Source organism: Pseudorasbora parva, chromosome 14 (genome assembly GCF_024679245.1).
Source record: "Pseudorasbora parva isolate DD20220531a chromosome 14, ASM2467924v1, whole genome shotgun sequence".
Taxonomy (NCBI): domain Eukaryota; kingdom Metazoa; phylum Chordata; class Actinopteri; order Cypriniformes; family Gobionidae; genus Pseudorasbora; species Pseudorasbora parva.
In genome coordinates, this window is record NC_090185.1 from 14,451,730 (window position 1) to 14,469,010 (window position 17,281).

The window sequence follows — 17,281 nt, forward strand, 5'->3', positions numbered from 1 at the left end:
GAGGTGGTTAATGAGGTTTAACTGATAAAACATGAATATTTTATCATTTTAATAATATACATTGACATAACTTAAATGGTTAAGGTTTTTACAAATTTGTGATGATACATATTCTGATTAAATATTTGTATTAATTTACATTATAAATATATATTAATTTAATGTTATATTTTAAACAATATATAATAATGTATATTTTTCTAAATGGTTAAGGTTTTTAAAAATATGCAAAAATGTGCGAATGTGGTGAAATATATTAATAATTATATTAAAGTATAGACATATATTAGTTTATATTATATTTAAAATATATTAATGTAAATTATGTGTTGTTTCTAAATGTGGTTAATAAGGTTTTTAAAAATGTATGTAACTGATGTAACATTAATATTTTAGTGAAATTTGTTATATTTCAAACATCTGTATGTATCAGTGTGTTTTTTCTAAATGTGGTTAAGGATGTTTTGTACAAATTTGTGTTACTGATGAAACATAAATATTATATATTATATTATATTATATTATATTATATTATATTATATTATATTATATTATATTATATTATATTATATTATATTAATTATATTATATTAAATTATAAATTCAGTTTTTCTAGTCATAGACTGCTTGTCCATTCAATAAAAGTGTGTTAGCTTTAAAATCTTTTTAAAGTTTAAAACTTTTAAGTAAATATTGTATAAAATAATTATTTTATGCATTTAATATTGGCAATTTTGTGTATGTCTCATTTACGATTGTTGATTTATATCATACACCAATGAGCCAAAACATTATGACCAATGCCTAATATGCTGTTGGTCCTCCGTGTGCTGCCAAAGCAGTGTTGACCCGATGAGGGATGGACTCTATTAGAATCCGGTATCAAACCTCGGATCGGGCCTGCTGGTCCAGCACATCCCACAGATGCTCATTTGGGTTGAGATCTGGGGAATTTTGGAGGCCAGGGCAACACCTTGAACCCTTCATCATGTTTCTCAATCCAATCCTGATCAATGTGTCATGTGGCCGGGTGTATTATCCTGCTCAAAGAGGCCACTTCCACCAGGGAACACCATAGTCATGAAGGGTCTACCAAGTATTTAGGTAGTTGGCACATGTGAAATTACGTCCACATGAATAGCCGGACCCAGGCTTTCCCTGCAGAACATTTCCCAGAGCATCACCAGACGCACCAAGCGTCCTTCTTTCACTACCCCCCCCCAGTTTATTGTTTGTCCCTCCTTGGACCACTATTGGTAAATTCTTACCTCTGCTGACCATGAGTAACACACAAGCCTCACCATTTTAGAGATACTCTGACTCAGTTGCCTTGCCATAACAATCTGGCCTTTGGCAAAAGTCACTCAGATCTTTATTCCTACCCATTTCTCCTGCATCCAACTCATTGATTACAAGAAATGATTGTTTGCTTACTATCCAATCTACCAGACCTTAATGTGGCCTTGTTAAGAAACTGATCAGCGATATTCACTTCACCTGTGACTGTTCATAATGTTTTGGCTCATCTGTGTATACTATATTTGTATCAGCCAGTGTGGCTATTTGCTAGTCCTTTATCCATCCACTATGAGAAACAGGAAACATCCTCACAGAATCTCTTTTTCGTTCTTTGTGTGTAGCTGGGAGCAAACGGATACATCTTCGCCATTGACCCAAATGGATACGTGCTCATGCATCCGAACCTGCAGCCTCGAGTGAGACTCTGACCGTCTGTGTGCAAACCGAAATGACTCAACAATCACGCTCATTTGTGTTTTAATAATATCATTTTCATGAACATAATGTCCCAACAGTCCATTTTTGTATTATTTTTAGGGATGTAATATGACCCGTATTGGTTCTTGGCGGCTTTTTGTGAGATTCATCGTGCTCATGATTGTGTGTTTGTCTCTGTGTTATTTTAGTATCATTAATATATTTGTATTAGTATTTAGTATAGAGTTTTTATATTTTCCATTTTAGTTTGATTTAAAGTTTAAGTAATTTTGTAAAAATTTTTGTATACACCTATATAGTTTTTTTTTCAGTACTTAAAGTCAAGCTAAATAAAAATAGAAATGTCGCTGAACTAACTAGATGAAATCAGGTACGACATTTTTTAAAAAGTTTAGTTAGCAATAATGACCCTGGTTTTTCCTGATGTTTGTCCCATTGCAGGAAGAGGATTTGCCGGAGCCGGTGACACTGGACTTCTTGGACGCAGAAGTAGAAGACAGCAGCAAACAGGAGGTGCAGTCTTTACTAATCTAAAGCGCTGATTGTCCTTGAAGGAACTCGCATCTTTCTCTGTTGTTCATAATAAATGAATCATTGTTTTCGATGTGGGCGGCACGGGCACGCTCACTTCATGTGTTAAATATGCGTTTGGCTGATCGTTTATGTTAAATCAGGAGGAGGTCGGGGATAATGTTCTGCTTTTGATCCTTTTCAGATTCGTCGGCAAATGATTGATGGGCGATCGGGAGAGATGACGATCAAAACTCTAATTAAATCATTGGACGAGGTAAGTGTGTGTGCAATTAATGTGTCAGATGGAACTAGGACATGTGTGATATCTGGGACATGACTTTCTATAAATGGCTCAAAATTACAGATTCAAATTTCAGATGTACATGTCTATGATGCCCTAAACGATGTCATTAATTAGCTGCATTTCAATTAGCATAATTGCCTTATGGCCCAAATTCAAATTCAAGTATAAACACTTCACTACTAATGTTAAAGTACCGTACATTTTTTGGGCATGTTATAGTAAGATCACAAATCAATTTATTTGCATGTTTGTGTGAAAATGTTAGAATCTAGGGGTGATTTAGTTGTTAAAATCAATTTGCAATGCTCTTTTTGTATTCAGGAGATTTTGCGCTCTCCTGAGAAACTTTGTTCACTCACAAAAGCTTTGCATTCCCCCTAGAAACTTTGCAACCATTGGCAAAAATTTGCTGTTCCCCTGAGAAACTGTTCGCTTACAAAACCTTTGTTCGCTCTCAAAAACTGGAGGTACCATTGCTAATGCTCGCAAGAGTTTTTCATTCACCTGAGAAACTTTGCGTTTGCTCCAAAACCTTTGCATTCCCCCAAGAAACTCTATGATCACTCAGAATCTTTGACTTTGCTTGCAAAACACGTATGATTTTTAGTGTATTACTATTTGAGACATACACTATATTGCTAGAAGTATTGGGACACCCCTCCAAATCATTGAATTCTGGTGTTACAATCACTTCCATGGCCACTAGGCATGCAGACGTTTCTACAAATATTTGTGAAAGAATGGGTTGCTCTCAGGTGCTCAGTGAATTCAAGCGTGGTACTGTGATAGGTTCCAGCTGTGCAAGTCCATTCATGAAATTTCCTAAATATTCTACAGTCAACTGTTAGGGGTATTACAACAAAGTGGAAGCATTTGGAAACAACAGCAACTCAGCCACAAAGGGGTTGGCCACGTAAAAAAAAAACAGAGCGGGGTCAGCGCATGCTGAGGTGCACAGTGCCAATTTGCTTTACAGACCTCCAAACTTCGTGTGGACTTCTGATTAGCTCATGGAATGGGTTTCCATGGTCGAGCAGCTGCATCCAAGCCTTACATCACCAAGTGCAATGAAAAGTGTCGGATGCAGTGGTGTAAAGCACGCCACCACTGTACTCTATGGCAGTGAAGATGTGTTCTCTGGAGTGACCAATCACGCTTCTTTGTCTGTGTTTTTGGTGATTACCAGGAGAACGGTACTTGCCTGACTGCATTGTACCAAGTGTAAAGTTTGGTGGAGGGGTATTATGGTGTGAGGTTGTTTTTTTAGGGGTTGAGCTTGGCCTCTTAGTTCCAGTGAAATTAACTATTTATGCTTTAGCATGCCAAGACATTTTGGACAATTTTATGCTCCCAACTTTGTGAGAACAGTTTGGGGATGGCCTTTTCCTGTTCCAACATGACTGTGCACTAGTGCACAAAGCAGGGTCCATAAAGACATGGATGAGTGAGTTTGGTGTGGAGGAACTTGACTGGCCTGTACATAGTCCTGACCTCAACCCGATAGAACACCTTTGGGATGAAATAGAGCGCAGACTGCAAGCCAAGCCTTATTGTCCAACATCAGTGCCTGACCTCACAATCCGCTTCTAGAAGAATGGCCTAAAATTCCCATAAACACACTCCTAAACCTTCTGGAAAGCCTTTCCAAAAGAGTTGAAGCTTTTAAAGCTGCAAAGGGTGGGCCAACCCCATATTAAACCCTCCGGATTAAGAATGGATGCCATTAAAGTTCATGTGCATGTAAAGGCAGGGGTCCCAAAACTTTTGTCAATATAGTGTATATAGAATGAGAATAAATGGCTAAGAGCCATTTAGTTTTAAAATCTAGCAAGGCTACCTCAGATTGGAAGAGATGTGTGCAATTTGCAACATCTTAGTGAATGTGCCATCAAGACACAGTTAAAAACTTTGCGTAAAAATGTCTGATAATTGTTTCTCTTGCAGCGCTACATTGATGAGGTCGTACGGATGTACTCCTGGACACCGATTAATGACACCGATTACAGGTATGAGTTGATTTGCCTGTTCTGATCGTACAATTGGACGTTAAACATTGTAAACCCATTGCTTGATTTCATGTGTCGCCCCCTGCAGTCTGGGTCTGGTACTTCCTCCGTACAGTGAATATTACATCCAGGCTGATCTCAGCGATGTCATGCTACAGCTGCAGTGTGAGTGTTTCGTTTAATACGGATGATGTCTTGTGTGAGATTAGTGATCCTGATGTTTCATCCTCAATAATCTGTCCTGCTCTTCTCTCAGATTTACAGTCTCTGCTGCCCAACTCTTTTGAGTCTGCTGGTCATGTGTTTCTGGCCCCCAGGTTTGTGCACATAGATCCATTATGCTATTGGCTCTGTTGGATATTTCTGTGTAGATGTATGGCTTCACCGGCTCACTCTATCTGTAGAGAATACTGTAAGCGTCTTCAGTTGGCTGAGAATAACACACAGTTCCTGACCAACTTCCTGTCTCTGATGGTGGAGATTTCACCTGAATCTGAAGACTGTGAGTAACCATCACCTCCAGACCGGAGGATGACACCAGCACTGATTATTACAAATTACAGCACTTATTATTGAACATTACAAATTTATAATAAAATATGATTGCAACAGTATTTTTGTTCATTCGTTATGAAGTAATAGAACTGTAATTAAATATTACAAAATTGATTTTTTTTAAATACGCCATTGTTTACTAAATATACAGCTCTTATAAATATTACAGCATTATTACTAAATATATAGCTCTATTTAAATATTACAGTAATGATTAATAAATATTGCAGTGTTTATTATAAAATATAGTTCTAATAAATTGATAAATAAATATTACAGATCTAATTAAATATAACAGCATTTATTACTACATAGACAGCTCTAGCTCTAATTAAATATTGCATTATTTATTATTAAATATACGACAGTATTGATCACTAAATATTACATTATTTATTAATATTATTCAACATTAATTTCTTGATATTACATAAATATACAGGTTTAATAACTACTAAGATAAGGATTACTAAATATTATAGCTGCAATTACATATTAAAGTATTATATACAATTAAAGCTTCAATTAAATATTACAATACATTTAAATATTACAGTATTGATTACTAAATATTACTCTATTTATTCATAATTACTTCAACATTCATTCTTACTTCAACATTCAAATATTTCAGCAATCATTAATAAATAATCTAATTAAATATGACTATTAAAAAATATAACAGCTCTTATTAAATAGGACTATATTAATTAATACATATTGATGACTACCTATTACAGCATTGATTACTTAATATTACAGTTAGTATTGATTACTAAATATGATATTATATATCAGCTCTGATATTATAGAGCTGATTATTATATTACATTACCCATAATGAAATAAAAGTATTATATTTCCAATAACTCCTTACAACAGCCTAATTAAATAATGAATCCTCATGAAATAAAACTAAATCATAATGCACAATTTTATATTTTCTCACCAACTGAAATGTGAAGACTTGGATGAATTGCTCGAATCTCATAATTTCATGTTTATAACTGTGTTCACAGGTGATCAGGGACTCATTCATAACCTGATCTTGGATTCTATGATCCTCTGGCAGCTGGCCACGCGTGTTTGGCAGAACAAAGACCTCAACACGTGAGATCAGCCCCGTCCCGGTCTGTTGATTTACTTTGTTGAACAACTTGTGAACAATTGTTTCAGCTGTTCTTTGGTAATCTGATATCTGCAGGTACGGCTTCCTGGCGCTGTTCGCGTCCACCAATGGAGGCGTCACACGCGTTTACCCCAACATGTGAGAGACGACACTGCTGGTATTATAATAACATTATAATTTCTATAAGCTTCATAATAATATGTGTGTGTTTCAGGGCTGCTGAATCATGGGACGAGGACCCCGAGCCTCTGAACTCAAATTTCTACCGCCGCAGTCTGGACAACAAAGGATACATCTTCAGACCGCCAACACGAACCTGTGAGCCCAATAAATTACAACACTAAGCAAAAAGTGGCAGACCAATAAATCAACCAATGTATAATAATATCTTTTTAGTTGATAAAAATAGCTATCTCAGCTGCAAAATGTACCTTATCTACAGTTTTGTACAAAACTATATTTTAAAAATGAATCATTTATTTTATAAGAATTTGACAATATTATTGAATCATTTAAAATAATCTTAAAATATTTAGAAAATATGTGATTTATATTTATATATATATATATATAACATAATAATAATATAGGTTATAATATAATAACAAAATAATCATATATATATATATATATATATATGATTATTTTATTAATCAGATAACATTATATGATTATTAAAAGTTATGAAAATTATCATTTTTTTGTCCATTAAATTGCATTAAATATATCATCATTAAATCAGTGATCAGCCACCCTGTTCTGTAGATTTGAGCACATATTGGTCAACCACTATTGTAAAATAATAACTATCAAACACAAGAATCGCACTAGGTCATCTTTAAAATGGTGTCCGCAACCCATTTAACTTTTATATTGTGAAATATTTCTGATCGTAAGGATGTTAATGAAAAAAATACAAGTTGAGTGAGTCGTATCTTTTATAAATGGATTAGATGGTAAAAAATGAGCATTTCATACCAGTTTCAGATGTTGATGAAGATATTTTTGTGCATTAAAATCAGTAACATTTGTTAAGACACTAAATAATGTCCATTTTTATTTCCTGTTGACTTTACACATTAGTATGGGTGATGTTGAGCACTGTATGAACGTTTCTCACCGTTTTAATGACTGATGTTTGTGTCTAGCGATGGATGATCTGTTGATCTCAGAGAACGGCACATTGGGGATTCTGGTCACCACCGCTGTGGAGGTCGTGATCGGAAGCAAAACCATGAAGCCTGCTGGTGTGTTTAGCAGACATTTGACACAAAGCTGATAAATCATTTTGCAGGAGGTTTCAAATCTGACAATCCTCTTCGTGTGTCCCTGTTTTTAGTGGTCGGTGTTAAGCTGGATTTAGAGGCCTGGGTCGACAAGTTCAAGATCCTCGCCAGCAACGTGTCAGACAACAGACAGTCCGCACATAAGGTAAGATTTTTTGGAAAGGAGCAATTATGGAAGAAAAACATCACCCCTCCGACATTATGTTCATTTGTACTGGCATGAGCGTGGTGTAACTTCCTGTTTGTGTTGTGCAGTGCGGCCCATCCAGATCCTGTGAGATGGACTGTGAAGTGAACAGCGATGTGAGAAAACACACTCAAACTCTACATGATACCAGATCATCTTGGCTGTACACGTGTTGGTTGATCTGGTTTATGAATGTGCGTTTCAGGATTTACTGTGTTACCTGATCGATGATGGCGGTTTCCTGGTGATGTCCAATCAGAGAGATCACTGGAAAAAGGTAGATGCTCTAAAACACCAAAAATAATGTTTATATAGTCACATGAAATCAAATTATAACTAATAATCAAACCTATAAAAATCCTTGTAAGGGCTATATGTTTATCATAATATATTATATTAATTATATTATATGATATAGCGCTGCTAATCATATTATATTATATTAATTATATTATATGATATAGTGCCAATCGCTAAAAAAAATTGTTTTCTGTAATTGCGATTAATCGATTAAAGTTTTATATTTTTATATTGTAATAATTTCAAAGTTACTCTCCAAATTAATGTAGAAACAACTTAAAAATAGTATATTTTGAATGTGTTGTAATGAATTAAGGCCAGTCTCATTGATAATAATACAGCTACTGACGTATTTTTTAACATTAATGATAGACATTCAAAATTACAGTATAATTGAAAGCTATTAATTTTAACATTCATTAGGCTTTAAAAAAAAAAAAGTTTAATTGAAGTGAACTTAAAATACTCTTCACGTAAACTTCAATAAATGTCAAATTTACCTCCCGATCTGGCTTTGATTAATATTAATAACAGACATGACAGCAACTTATTCAAACAACCAGTTCTTAATTTTCTCTTGCATTGCAAACAAGCAGAGACAGTCCGAAATGTGTGTGGCACTTAGCGGGATAGAAGCGGGCGGAGTTATGAGGTTTGACTGACAGTTTAAGGATCCAGTGGAGTAATGGAATTTAGCCTTTTTATACTTTGCTAAGCCTTTATATACTATACTTTAAATGTTTGACAGAGAGACATAAAGGATGAACAATAGTAATAATTTATGGGGGGAAAAATACAAAGATTACAAAATATGGTGAAATGAGGTTTCCGCCCGATAGCAACGATATATATATATTTGAAATATAATACATTTAGATTGTGGTATACTGATATTAAATTCACACTTGTGCTAGTGTAATATAGGCCAGCTAGCAGTTGCTGTTTAAGTAAACCTCACTCCTCTGAACTTAAAGGTCCCGTTCTTCACGATTCCATCTTTCAGACTTTAGTAAGTGTGAAATGTTGCTATTGGAGCATAAATAATATCTGTAAAATTATAAAGCTCAAAGTTCAATGCTAAGCGAGATATTTTATTTAACAGAAGTTCCCTTTCAAAGCATACAGAGAACGGTCGGTTTAGACTACAGCAGGAAGTGCAGGGATGTAATGACGTCACTAGAACCGTTTGTTGACTAAAGGCGGGCATACACTGTGCGAATTCGGACACTCGGAAGGTCGTGAGATATTGCAGACGCTACGAGTCATTTAATTTGATCATCGCATCAAATCAGCTGGTACACGGCACGACTGTTTGCACTGCGATCTGGCCAAGATCACACGAGTTTTCGTGTAACACAGACACCGGAGCTTTCAATGTTGCTGCTATAGCTTCAGATACAAAAAATAAAGAAAAAATGTGTGCAAATGATTTGTTGAAAAGCAGACAACAGTAGTAGCCATTCCTTTTAACCGAAACAACCAGAGGGAGAGAGAAGAGTGCACGTGAGAGAGAGAATGTGTGTGTGTGTGTGTGTGTGTGTGTGTGTGTGTGTGTGTGTGTGTGTGTGTGTGTGTGTGTGTGTGTGTGTGTGTGTGTGTGTGTGTGTGTGTGTGTGTGTGTGTGTGTGTGTGTGTGTGTGTGTGTGTGTGTGTGTGTGTGTGTGTGTGTGTGTGTGTGTGTGTGTGTGAACGGAGTATGTTTGCAGCCACAGCTAATACTACTCATAGATTGAGCCTATGTGACGTGCTTGTGCATGATTTGGAAATAGGGGACATTCATATGCTGGTAAAAATCGGGCCGACTCCCCGAACTTTTTAAACATGTTTAAAAATGATCGTAAGGTCGGGAGGCGCTCTTAACGTGCTCGGCTCGTCTCGTATTTCCTCTCACACGGTGCGAGCCGCGACCATACGAGCATCCACGATGTCCACGAGATTTCTCCCGAGAAAAAAAAATCGTCTGCGAGTTTGTACGACAGCAAAAATCGCACCGTGTACGCCCGCCTTAACCCTCCGCCCACAAGAACACGCAAAATAGGGGGCGTGGTCTTGTTGCTCTCTCACGTGGAGAAGAGCGCGCGTTCAGCACTTGCATCTCCCCGTTATGGTAAGAGGCGGGGCCTTTCCGGGCAAAGTGCGCTAAGCTGGTGTCCAATCACAACACAGGAAGCGCTGGCCCAATCAGAACTCGTTACGTATTTCTGAAGGAGGGACTTCATAAAACAAGGAAATCATCAGGCCGTTTTTAGGACAGAGGAAACAGAGCTGTACAGATAAGTAAATTGTGTGAAAAATACTGGGGTTTTTTTTACACGCGAAACATGAAATCATGTTATATTGCACACTGTAAACATAATCAAAGCATCGAAAATATGCAAATAACTGGACCTTTAAGAGACGCTCTAGGGACTGACGCTAGAGGTTGCAGCCTTGTAGCCTCCAGTTATCATGCCGACGGACCCTGGTTCGAACAGGAGGGGTTACACTAGCTACAAATACAAATCCTGAGATTAATCAGGATTCATTTTTATGAATCTGCTGTTGTTTAAATAAAGCATGTTCATGAGCGTGTCTTCATGTCCACGTCTGTCTCAGGTGGGGCTGTTCTTCGGCGAGGTCGACCCCTACCTGATGTTCGCCCTCTACAACAACTCAATCTACGCCCGCCATCAGACCTTCCAGTTTCAGTCGGCCTGCGAGCCGACGGCCAGCAGCCACACGGGAGCCGCGCACAGAGGATTCTATGTGGTGAGAAGCTAATTTGTTCATGTTCGATTGATTCATTTATTGTGCTTCAGTCCATTTGAATCTCATGGAGGGAAACTGATAAAATGCTGCAGTGTTTTTGGCATTTAAGTCTTTTTTTGTGGTTAGCCCTCCATTGCTGATTTTCTCAGTCTGGCCTGGTGGACGTCAGCAGCAGCGTGGTGAGTACATCTGGAGAACGTTGCTAAAACGTTCCCTGATGGTTGTCAGAACAACATTCAGTAGATATGCGTTACGTCATGTATAAGGAAGTCTGCTAGTCTAAATCATGCTTTGATAATGTTGTTTCAGATATTAATGCGTTACTGTCTCTGGACTCTTTCAGGTCTGTTCTCCAGCAGTCCATGTATGGACTTATCTACAGCAGCTGGTTCACCACAGGTTTGTGTTTCGTTTATTTTGTCACATCATTAAAAAAAGAATACATTTATTAAAGAGTTTAAGCATTCTGGGATTGCATTACCTGATTTTGTCTTCTAGCTGACGCCTGGGCTGAGAGTTCAGACACTAAAGGGAGCAGCAGCTGCGTGACAGTTCACAGTCAGTTCTACTTCACCAACACCACCAACTCCTTCAACGTGCTACAGGACTGTGGGAACTGTTCCAGGTGTGTGTATTTGTGTATTTAAATAGTCTGTTTTGCACTTGAAAACACTTTATTCTGAACACAAACGCTCTTTCTGTAAGGTTGTTCCATGCCAAGCGCATAGAAAACACAAACCTGTTGTTTGTGGTGGCTGAGACGCTGCCCTGCAGCTCCTGCGAGATCGAGAAGCTTCTACCTGTCAGAACAAAGTGTATCCTTCCTTCCCACAATCCCCTGCTCACACAGCAACACTAATAGATCTGCTTTAAACTCTGAAATACTCTGTTTGCTGTTTGTTTGATTGATGGATGGATGACAGACAGAGCTTGTGGCGCTTCCTTAATGATTTATTCTCCAGCTCAAGAAGAGAACCCGTGTGATGTGTTAAATTCTGCCCGCTATCGCAAAGGACCTGACAAATGCTTCGACTACAACTCAGAGGTGAAGCGCTGTCTGTTGCTGTGATCAAACACTGTTTGTTTGCTTCTTCAGTTGATATTTTGTATAGCAACCATCCAGAACACTCAAGCAATCACATCTCTTAACACCCTCTAACTAATCACAGCTCTTACACCCTAGAAACCACAAAGCAATACCCTAGCAACCACCTACAATGGTCTAGTAACCACATAGCAACAACCACCCAGAACACCCTAGAAACTGCATAACAACCCAAAATGTCCTAGCAATCTCATGGCACTATCCTAGCAACTACCAAGAAAACTTGAGCAACCACATACCAACATCCTGGCAAACAAATAAGAACAACCTAACAGCTTCATTACATTGTCCTAGCAACCGCCAAGAACACTTTAGCAACCTCATAACATTGTCCTAGCAACCACCAAGAACACCCAAGCAACCGCATGGCAAAATCCTGCAACCACCCAGTAATAACCACATTACATTGTCCTATTGTCCTAGAAACTACCAAGAACACTCGAGCAACCACATAGAAACATCAAAGCAAACCACCCAGAACACCCTAGAAACTGCTTAACAACCCAAAATGTCCTAGCAATCTCATGGCACTGTCCTAGCAACTACCAAGAAAACTTGAGCAACCACATACCAACATCCTGGCAAACAAATAAGAACAACCTAACAGCTTCATTACATTGTCCTAGCAACCACCAAGAACACTTTAGCAACCTCATAACATTGTCCTAGAAACCACCAAGAACACCCAAGCAACCGCATGGCAAAATCCTGCAACCACCCAGTAATAACCACATTACATTGTCCTATTGTCCTAGCAACTACCAAGAACACTTGAGCAACCACATAGAAACATCAAAGCAAACCACCCAGAACACCCTAGCAACCTCATAACATTGTCCTAGCAACCACCCAGAACACCTTTACAACTTCATAACATTGTCCTAGCCACCAGAATAATATAAACAATCAAGCAACCACGTAGCAACCTCATAACATTGTCCTAGCAACCACCCTGAACACCTTTACGACTTCATAACATTGTCCTAGCCACCAGAAAAATAAAGAACAATCAAGCAACCACATAGCAACATCCTGGCAACCAACCTAGAACACCCTAGAAACTATATAGTATCAACCCAGAACATTCTAGCAATCTCGTAACATTGTCCGAGCAACTAACTAGCAACCACCCAGAACTCTCAAGTAATATACATATTAATGTCCTGTCACATTCAAACAACAACATTTGAACACCTGCGGAGCAACACCCTAACAACCAGTAACAAACAGCCTGGCATTGTGAGAGTGAGTTTATCATGAACGTTGACCTGAACATTCTCTGTTTCCCGCAGGAGAACACGTCTGAGTGTGGCAGCGCTCACTCTTTACACTGTCCCATGGGCGTTCTGCTCTGGATTCAGTTATTGTCGCTTTACCTCATTCTACGATCGTAATCGGAGTCCCACTGCCTTTGGTGTTCCTGTCCCTCATCCGTACGACGATCCGGTCCTCTCCTGACATCCTTCTGATTTTCCAGCTCTCTGTCTCATCGTGAGGTGCATTCCAGCTGTGTGCCGTTACAGCAGAGCATGATGGGAAAATGTGTCTTAGTAACCCCTGACATTGTGCAGATCCAAAAAAAAAAACTATACTAAACTGTCTCAAATCGTTTACCTTTATATTCGGAAAACGTACAAAAAAAAGTATTTTTGCTTGCCAAATCCAAAAACAGGAAAGGACCTGGTTTATTTCCAAATACTGAAACACAACACAAGTTTTGACAGTTATTATCACAATCTTGCATCGATTGTTTATTTGAGTCTTGCTTTGTTCTGGATTTAGTGCCAAACCCTGATGTATGTGGATGCTCAAAAGCGGGGGACGCGCAGCTTTCGTTGAAATATTTAGTTCGAGGCTTCCTTGCCAAAAGAGAATGCTATATTATAGCAAACTGCTTCATTTAGGGGAAAAGTTTTTGATTTAGTTTCGTGTTTACTTTCAGCTTTGTCGAATGTTTTAAGGGCATATATTGTGTATAAAAACTGCTGCCTGGTTTGTTACCCAACAGTGCCTTGGCGCACTTGTCCGAATGGACCATAAAAGCACTGGACGTGGATTTGACTGACCCTGAATGAATGCTGAAGAAAGACACGCTGTTGAATGTTAAATTGACTTTGGTTTACAGTATAAGGGTGAATGACACGGAACCTGGCAAACGTTTGTATTTCACCCCAAAATCAAAAGAAAAAGACATTTCACAAAGAAAATTAAGCCTATTTTTAGGGCCATTAAGATTTTCTTTACAATTCTCATTAACGTAATGGAAAAAACAACCAAAGTGTCCACCAAAGTGTTTTTTGATGCGGCTGGCTAACATATACAATTGTTTTCAACGTGAGTGGCATGTTTTTTAGAACGTCATGAGCGTAGTAATGAGGTGCTGAGCGAGTATTTCACACTCAGGTGTTGAGCGTTTGCTGTTTTTACCAGTGGCCGCGAGTTGAAGAATGTTCCACTTCGAGTAAAATGCAGTGATGTCATCATGGTCACTTTTTACCCAGCTGTCCAATCAGAGTGGAGGAGGGGATGGACAAATACAACACAGACCAACTGCCACATTCTACTCGAACAACGTCAACAGATGACAAGCAGCATTTAAAACAAGAGCTAGAGTAAATCATTTACATTGTATTGACATTTTTATATTGAAACAATACAAAAACACTGCCCTTCCAAAACGCTCTCAAGCGCTGACAGCGAGGTGTTTTCAGCTGGATAAAAACGCTTGGGTGTGGACAGTTAATCTCATTACCGTAATGTGGAAAAAATCAAATTTTAGCAGTTGTCATACTACCTTAATTTGTGATTCTTTTTATATATTGTTTTTACTGTACTTCAGTAAAACAATACATAAAAATAATGTAAATAATACAAGAAAATCCACAATGCTCCTATAAATTCCCTTCATAAAAAATCCTATTCTCGTTACCTTAATGTGGAAAAAAGTATCATATTTTAACAATTTTTATATTACCTTAATTTGTGATTTATTTCAATAATTTTTTACTGTAATTCAGTACAAATTCCTACCAATCCCCTTCATTAAAAAACTTTATTCTCATTACCGCAATGTGGAAAAAGTTCATATATTGACAGTTGTTATATAACCTTAATTTGTGATTTTAAAAAAATATATATTTTACTGTAATTCAGTAAAACAATACATGAAAATGTAACGACACAAAGAACCCAGTGTTCATACAAAATTACCTTCATAAAAAAGTATTCTCATTACTGTGATGTGAAAATCATATTTTGACAGTTGTTATATAACCTTTATTTTATTTTTTTATTTTTTTATTTTTACTGTAATTCAGTCAAATAAATGCATGAAAATTATGTAACAATGCTAAAAAAAATCCAACAAATTCTAGAAAAACTATTCTCATTACAGTAATGTGGGGGGGGGGTCTAATTTTAGCAATTGTTATACTACCTTAATTTGTGATTTATTTAAATTATTTTTACTGAAAATAATGTAACAACACAAAAAAATCCAGGGTTTCTACAAATGCCATTCATTTTCTTTTAACAATTTTTGGGGTGTTTTTCTGTTGATTTTGGGGTGATTTCTTGTGAGACTCACCACGCACGTCCTTTGGCGTTCAGTATGGGTTTTACTATACATGTTCTACCGATTCTGTCATTAGAAAGGCACACAAATGGTTTTAAATTCTTTGATGTAAATATGGTTATTCCGCACTGAGTTCAGTGTGTTTTAATGAAATGGAATGCAAGCTGATGTCTCGCTGTCCTGCTGCATGCTGGGAAAAAATAACTGCTATTAAACTTCATACTGATTTCAGGACATTTACTGGAAGGACACTCGACCCTTACAACCATTCGATGGACCGATTTTATCTTCTCATTGAGTCCATCGATGCTATCGAAGGGTTGATATGTGTTTCTTTTTATTTAGTTTGGTATGTATATTGCTTGCGAAGTCTAAGTGTGAATTTTGAGACGCTTTCATGCTTTTATTGAGATGTTTTGGGTTTTATCGCAGACGTTCTGTTGCTTTTCATTGATTATCTATAACAAAGGTCAATTTAGAACAGAAAATTAGTTGGTTGTATTTTATCTTTTAATGTGGCCACACTTCCAAAACAACTACTTCCAAAGGAATCAGACTGGGCCGAGATTCTTCTGAATCGGACTGAAAGGGTTTCGCTTGACGTGTTTTGTATCGTAATGGCTTGAGCAATACTTTGAATTATGTCAAATACGCTGAAATGCAAGTGAGCGCTACTGAATTAGAGTAAGGAGAGCATGAAATCAGTATTGAGCCGCTTTCTTTGGATGACTTTGAGTCGGGCTTGTCTTTGAATATCAGCTTAATGTTTGTATGTGAGCTATGAGTGTTCTAACAGAATTATTTAATGCCAATACGAGTATTTATACTATTGTCTTTATGTAAAATTCTCTGAGTGTTACATTGAATTTAATGATGTGAATAGGAATGTTTTCAATTATTTTTTGTTCGTTTTTTATTTCGCCGTCCTGCAGATGTTTGTTAACTATGTGAAAGGGTTTTTCCTCCCTTTCTGCGGTCTTCCATATCACTTCATTTTGTACAGATGGCACAAATCTATCAAGAAAGGCTAACTTTGTATCATATTGTGTCATTCACTTCTGGGAGATGTTTATAAGAGAATTGGTGAGATAAAGACATTCATATTTTTCACGTCAACTTGGTATGGATTTTTATTTTTTTATTCCAGAAGTATGTATTTGATAATGAAAGAGAACGGTTTGTTTTTACAGCAGTTTTTACAGATTACAGCAGTAAAACAATTGCAAGTAATCCTATTTATTTACGTTTTAGATATTTCTATATTTGATTTATTTTTCAAGTATTTCATTTTTTTATTGCATTTTTAGATATTTTTGTTTTTATTTATTAATTCAGTAAGGTTTTTGTCACAGATTAAAGACAGTAGGTGGCGCTCACCTTCCCAGCATCACGGCTCTTGGCTCTCAGCTTGTTGTGAGTCGGCTCGCTCCTGAGCCTCTTCCAGCTCATGCTGCTCCTTCCTGTACCAGGACAAGTGAGTGTTGACCTGCTCCTCCTGTACAAATGTTAGGTTACTACTAGCATCCTAATATATTTTCACTTAAATGTTGACTACCTATAAGAGTAATTAAGCATTGTTACTTAAGTAAGGCACTACTGTTAACTAACCTGAGTTTGTTTATGTGGTAAATAATGTGGCTAGCTAACTGGCACTGCTAACACAAGTAGCTTATGTTTTGATATAATGTGCTTTTCAATCATTTATTTTAAACATTAGGTTATGAGCCCTTGTTAAGAGGTTTTATTTACATGAATAACTCATTGAGTGACTCATTTGGCATTAGAATATTTGCTAAGTGCTTGACAACTAAAATGTTTTTCCCTCCGAAAGATTAGT

The 17,281-nt window shown here is 37.2% G+C and overlaps 1 protein-coding gene across 2 annotated transcripts in view; it reads left to right on the forward strand.

Annotated features, from left to right (window-relative positions):
* cacna2d2b (calcium channel, voltage-dependent, alpha 2/delta subunit 2b) overlaps positions 1 to 16,560 on the forward strand; it is a 35,183-nt gene extending 18,623 nt beyond the window's left edge. For both annotated transcript variants that reach the window (XM_067415554.1, XM_067415556.1), the window contains 21 exons: positions 1,641 to 1,715; positions 2,179 to 2,250; positions 2,453 to 2,524; positions 4,499 to 4,560; positions 4,649 to 4,725; positions 4,817 to 4,877; positions 4,965 to 5,062; positions 6,135 to 6,225; positions 6,320 to 6,382; positions 6,459 to 6,562; positions 7,393 to 7,491; positions 7,584 to 7,675; positions 7,786 to 7,833; positions 7,923 to 7,994; positions 10,613 to 10,765; positions 10,892 to 10,944; positions 11,109 to 11,164; positions 11,264 to 11,390; positions 11,471 to 11,580; positions 11,728 to 11,810; positions 13,163 to 16,560. In XM_067415554.1, coding sequence (XP_067271655.1) covers positions 1,641 to 1,715; positions 2,179 to 2,250; positions 2,453 to 2,524; positions 4,499 to 4,560; positions 4,649 to 4,725; positions 4,817 to 4,877; positions 4,965 to 5,062; positions 6,135 to 6,225; positions 6,320 to 6,382; positions 6,459 to 6,562; positions 7,393 to 7,491; positions 7,584 to 7,675; positions 7,786 to 7,833; positions 7,923 to 7,994; positions 10,613 to 10,765; positions 10,892 to 10,944; positions 11,109 to 11,164; positions 11,264 to 11,390; positions 11,471 to 11,580; positions 11,728 to 11,810; positions 13,163 to 13,264 — 1,770 coding nt within the window. In that variant the 3' untranslated portion in view covers positions 13,265 to 16,560. The remainder of the gene's footprint in view (positions 1 to 1,640; positions 1,716 to 2,178; positions 2,251 to 2,452; positions 2,525 to 4,498; positions 4,561 to 4,648; positions 4,726 to 4,816; positions 4,878 to 4,964; positions 5,063 to 6,134; positions 6,226 to 6,319; positions 6,383 to 6,458; positions 6,563 to 7,392; positions 7,492 to 7,583; positions 7,676 to 7,785; positions 7,834 to 7,922; positions 7,995 to 10,612; positions 10,766 to 10,891; positions 10,945 to 11,108; positions 11,165 to 11,263; positions 11,391 to 11,470; positions 11,581 to 11,727; positions 11,811 to 13,162) is intronic.
* The last annotated feature ends 721 nt before the right edge of the window (positions 16,561 to 17,281 follow it).